The following is a 5,553-nucleotide window of genomic DNA, read 5'->3' as shown; positions in this document are numbered from 1 at the left end:
GCGCACTGTAGCAGTGCGCCACCGGGCCGGCCCCGGAATGGAGAAGATTCTGATGTGATATTTTAAATCTCCCAAATGGGAAAACTACAGAGCTCCTGCCTCCTTTCAAGGCAACTGAAAGTAGTATTAGATGGTAGAGAGATGGACTATTTATTTGGTCAATTTGAATGGAAAACTAATCAGAAAAATTAGAGTGCCTGTCAAGAGACATACCCAAATTCTTTGAGTTCCTTTATCTCCATCCTGGTTTGTGATTTTTAAATAAAGAGACGAAGGAAGAATGAAAATAAGCATATTAGCAGATGTAACTCCTGTAAAATAGAAAAAAAAAGTTTAGGGCTGTTAATGTGAAATTTTAGCTTTAAATAGCTGTTGCAGAATTGTTGACAAGTGCAAAGCGATAAAGCCATACCTACGACTCCGAAAATATCCTTCATGGAGGGTATGAAGATCACCAACAAGTTGATGATAACCAAGAGGATGAAGGTAACCAAGACATGACGACATAAATTAAACTTTGTTTTCTTAGCCAGTTCAAATAAAGATGAACGAACCTGCAGGAAAAGAAAACAAGGATTCTGTAAGAGCCTGTAGCATGCCAACCTTCACATTTCTAAGCAGAGTAACTGATTTACTGGTGCACAGGAATCTGTGAAATGTTTTGTAATGCAGAGTGAGTTTATAGATAGCTGAACAGTGTGGGAAGCAAGGGGGCTTAACCTAAGATGGAAAGTGTTTTTATTTATGAATAAATAGTAGGAGTTTTCTTCTGGGTAGGGTACTTTCTGTATTTGTTTTATCTGTGACTTGAGTGTTCTCTTCCAGTCTTTCTACCTTCTCCTGGCATGTATGACTGAGATTCAAACATTCTATCTACATTTCTCTGCAAAGAAGAAGGAAAGATTAATTAGAATTAAGATTCATTCCATCAGAGGCTACACTAACTCGCTGAAGCCACTTGCATCCCAAAGAGCCTGAACCCAGTCCTCAGGTCCTTCCTGATGCAGTTTCAGTGACCCAGGAGAGTCACCTGTGGCAGACTTTCTCTGCAGCAGGCTCTAGAGAAACCGGCTTTCCTTCTGGAGGCAGAAGGAAAGGTGAGACCTCAGCTTTTCTCAGATCGCACTGAGGCCTTTTACTCACCGTGAAAAATAACACTGGCACTGTGAGGATGACAGCGACAACGACAGCCAGCCGCACTGTCAGGATGAGAATGTCATCTTTACTCTGGTACTTGTGAAGGAGGTCTGACTGCACGTTTTCTAAATCAAGGGAAAAGTAAGAGGGTTTTGAAAGGAGACAGAGTACATCACTGAATGACAGTTTTTCTGAACAACAAAGAATTTGTAAACACAAGGGCAAGGAAAGCCATGTTTTGAAGTGTCTATTAAAACAATTTACAAAGTTGAAAAGAAAAATCCCATGTGAGACATGCTCCACTGTGCGTATGTCACTTTAGCTAAAAGGAATTTAAAGTAATCACTAGAAGTCACATGGAGTGGGAATGCCTCATTTATTCTAAAATAAACCTAGGAATACATTGGAATTAAAAGGTTGAAGAGAGGCACAAAGCCCCTCTAAATCTAGACGCGTGGGGGAAAGCCACGCCACACTGTCACAGTCTCGCTGGGGGACTGCGGGCCGCGTGGAACTTCTTCTCAAGCCTCCTCTTATAACTCAGCTTCCAGTGGCCGCGCAGCAGAGGCGCTCACCGAACTTCACCCCCATCAGGAAATAATTCTTTCCTTCCAGGTATGCTTTTCTCATTAAAAAAAAAAAAAGTGTTTATGTACCACTTTGAACCTTTTCTCAAAACTTCTGAAAGTGGTATTATCAAAGACTACCAATGGTAAAATGGCAGTCACCGAGAACATGAAAAGGCTCAGTCCAGATGAGAAATCATCTCCCTTAAGTCTCCTTTTAGGGCTTCTCACTGCACCAGTCTCAAGGCTCTGGTCGTGGAATTCAAATTATAATCTGTACCATAGAGCTTGGTCTCAGTTTCTGGAGAAGGACCATAAATGATAAGAAAAATCTCACTAGCTCTAATTTCCTTGATTCAAAATTCATAACCACTTAAAAATAGCTGAGCCTTTTTCTTTAACCTAAGAGTATAAAAAGGTTTGGTATTCTATGTGGAAAAAAAAAATATGTTTACAAAGAAAAATCATAGCTTGTTCAATTAATATTAAGTTCTCTCTCTCTCCCTCCTTTCATCCAACCCCAGCCCTGAAACTGCAGGAAGCTTAGAAACACCATTTTTATGCAAAAACTAATGTGGTATTAATGGATTCATTAGCCATTGCTATTCTTTATTGCTTGTGAGAATGATAATAATACAATTGTATAATCAGAGTAGCCTTTCTCTCTGGGCTGAATTAACAATCTTTAAATGTGCTTAAATTTTGAGACATTTGTGTTTGTGAAAAAAAAAATGCCCCAAAGAAAGATTATTTAATAGAGAAAATTGTGAAATATATGTATTTAAATTAGGTCCCAAATTGTAATGATGATGAAAGATGTTAAATAAATCTGCAGGATAATTTGAACAGGAGAGGATGAAGTAGCAAAAGCAGGTGAACTATTCATACAGGGTCAATAAAAGTTAAATAAAACCTTGTTCGCTTTTTCTGGTTTTATATCTTTTAACTTTCCATGTCATTCCTTCGAATCTTTGCAAGTCTCCAACTTCTGGTGAACAATTAGGAATTTTGTTTTTAATTAATGCACAATGTCATGAGTGCAGCACTCTGCTGTTTCTCACTTTCAATATCTGTCTCTGTCTCTCTTTTCTATTAATGGAATCTGACCCAATTTGCAGTGTCAATTAGGAAAGCCTTCTCTGATGTACTTTTAAACTTTCCTCAGTAAAGGTAGAACACTTCTAAAATGCAATTTCTTTTAAGAACGCTATTAGAAGAAGAAAAACAAGACCGTATATTGTTTATTCTATTTTGCAGTCTTCATAAACATATAAAGAATCCATCACCATTTGCTTTAAGTAGAAGGAAAACCCAGCAAAACCAATGGACAGCCGTGTTGCTTTCTTTGGCTTCCGTGTTAAGCGTTATTTAGATATTGATTTTTACTAGTTTATTTAAAAATACTTATATTTATGTACCATCAGAAATTACTTACCATAGAATGTCAAATAGCCAAAAATGGCAGTCAAGAAGTACATAACAAACATGGCAAAAAAGGAGATATTTGAAACCATCTGCATTTTTTTCTGGGATCGGCTAAAAACAAAGATAAAGAAATGTGAAACATTAAAAATCACATCACTGAAATGAAGCACCAGTGTAAACACTGAAGAATATTAACTTAACTTTCCCTCTGTCAGGTTAGGGCAGATCTGACCAGCTAAAATGACCCCCAGCAACTACGCTAGTTTCAAGTAACTTCTCCCGAATGGGTATTGTGAGGGAAAGGGCCATGAAACTACACTCCTTGAGTGTTCTTCCCCATTCTTTGAAAAGAATATCAAGTTCTCATCTGAGGGGCAGCCAGTATTTTTTAATATTTGTCTTTGATATTATCGCCACACTGACTGTGCACAGGAATAAAAGCAGAAAAAATTCACAGGCTGCTCTTCCAGACCCAGAGATTAGTGGCAGAGCTGGAACTTGCACTCTAGGGTTCTGTCTCTAATGCTGCTGTTTAGGTTCTTGGGTTTCCCTTTGAGCAGCCCCAGGGACAAACCTGGATATCGGTATGTCTCCAGAACTGTAAGTACCCAAGAGATCATACTGTGGTGATAAAGGGCTCTATCTCTTAGGTCAAGTTCACTCTAAGGTTGGGATGACCCTTTAAGTTTCTTTACTGCTCACACAATTAATGTACAAGACTTGTACTCAATAACAGACCAGAGAGTCACAACATCTGGTTGTGTCCTAACAGGGAACCTGGGATGTCATGGGATCACAGAGAACAAAAAAAATTGAGAAGTACACACTTGAGAAAATGACAAACTAAAAGCTGGGTTATTAAATTTAAAAGATGCCTTTTAATATAAATATAAATAAATATAGGATCATAAAGTGGGAATGATGTATGTAGACAGATGTACATATTCCAAAATTTAGCCATGTATCAATTAAATATGAAAGAGGAAGAATCATCAGTGAATTCAATGCTAGGTGACATCAACTTTATTTCTGTTTCAAAATGGAAATAATAACTATATTGCGTATCTTTTCTGAACTTAAGACTATGCCATGATGACTATTTTTATATATACCTGAAACTTTAAAACTCCTTGAAGAAAGCATAGTGGAAACACTCCAGGATGTAGGGCTGGGCAAAGACTTTATGAATAAGACCCCAAAAGCACAGACAACAAAAGAAAAAATAAACAAATGGGATTATATCAAACTAAAAACCTTCTGCATAGCAAAGATAACAATCAACAGAGTGAAAAGACAACCTACAGAATGGGAGAAAACGTTTGTAAACTATACATCTGACAAGAGATTAATATCCAGAATATACAAGAAACTCAACTTGGTAAAAAAAACCAAATAATCTGATTAAAAAATGGGCAAAGGAGCTGAACAGACATCTCCCAAAGGAAACAAATGGCCAACAGGTATATGAAAAAATGCTCAACATCACTAATCATCAGAGAAATGCAAATCAAAACCCCTCTGAGATAGAATCTCACCCCAGTAAGACCAGCTATGATCAAAAAGACAAAGAATAACAAATGCCAGCATGGATGTAGAGAAAGAGAAGCCCTTCTGCACTGTTGGTGATACTGTAAATTACTGTGGACATTATGGAGAACAGCATGGAGGTTTCTTAAACAACTTCAGATAGAACTACCATATGATCCAGCAATCCCACTACTGAGTATACACCCAAATAAATGGAAATCACCATGTTGAAGGGACACCTGCACTCCCATGTTTATTGCAACTCTATTTACAATAGCCAGGCTATGGAACCAACATAAATGTCCATCAACAGATGACTGAATAAGGACAATGTGGTGTATATACGCAATGGAATACTACTCAGCCCTAAGAAGAATGAAATTCTGCCATTTGCAGCAACATGGATGAGCCTGGAGAAAATTACGTTAAGTGAAAGAACCCAGGCACAGAAAGAGAAATACCACGTCCTCACTCATAAGTGGGAGCTGAGTTAATAAATAAACAAATAAACAATAAAGAGAGAGAGAGAGAAACAAACAGCAATCACAATAATACACTGAACTTTTAGAAGGAGAGAACGCAACTGTGGTTACTAGACGTGGAAAGGGGGAGGAGAAGGGGGAAAAGCAGGGAGTTAATGAGAAATTAACGAGAAATTGGTTAAGGGACACAAAGAATGATTACATATTGTAATGATGAATAAGCTAACTACCCTGATTTGACCATCACACATTGTACACAAATATCGATAGTCAACTTTGTACCCCACAAATATGTATAAGCCATTATGCTTCAATTAAAAAAAAAGTCTGACAAACAGTAGGCTAAAAAGAGGATACAAGGAAATTTACAAGTAGACCCTCAGTTTTCTCTAAAACAACAATCAAAATAAATCCAT

The 5,553-nt window shown here is 37.5% G+C and overlaps 1 protein-coding gene across 1 annotated transcript in view; it reads right to left on the bottom strand.

Moving 5' to 3' along the window:
- The window catches only part of SLC38A1 (solute carrier family 38, member 1), a 61,909-nt gene that overhangs the window by 6,633 nt on the left and 49,723 nt on the right, over nt 1-5,553 (bottom strand). Inside the window, exons 13-16 of the mRNA XM_008565816.1 lie at nt 3,139-3,239; nt 1,144-1,262; nt 413-554; nt 214-311 (exon numbers count right to left, since the gene is read on the bottom strand). Of these exons, the coding sequence (XP_008564038.1) occupies nt 214-311; nt 413-554; nt 1,144-1,262; nt 3,139-3,239 (460 nt within the window). The remainder of the gene's footprint in view (nt 1-213; nt 312-412; nt 555-1,143; nt 1,263-3,138; nt 3,240-5,553) is intronic.

Source organism: Galeopterus variegatus, unplaced genomic scaffold (assembly GCF_000696425.1).
Source record: "Galeopterus variegatus unplaced genomic scaffold, G_variegatus-3.0.2 Scaffold204, whole genome shotgun sequence".
In the NCBI taxonomy this organism is placed as follows: Eukaryota; Metazoa; Chordata; class Mammalia; order Dermoptera; family Cynocephalidae; genus Galeopterus; species Galeopterus variegatus.
The sequence above is the reverse complement of the archived record's forward strand: the minus strand, read 5'-3'. Positions and strand labels throughout refer to the sequence as shown.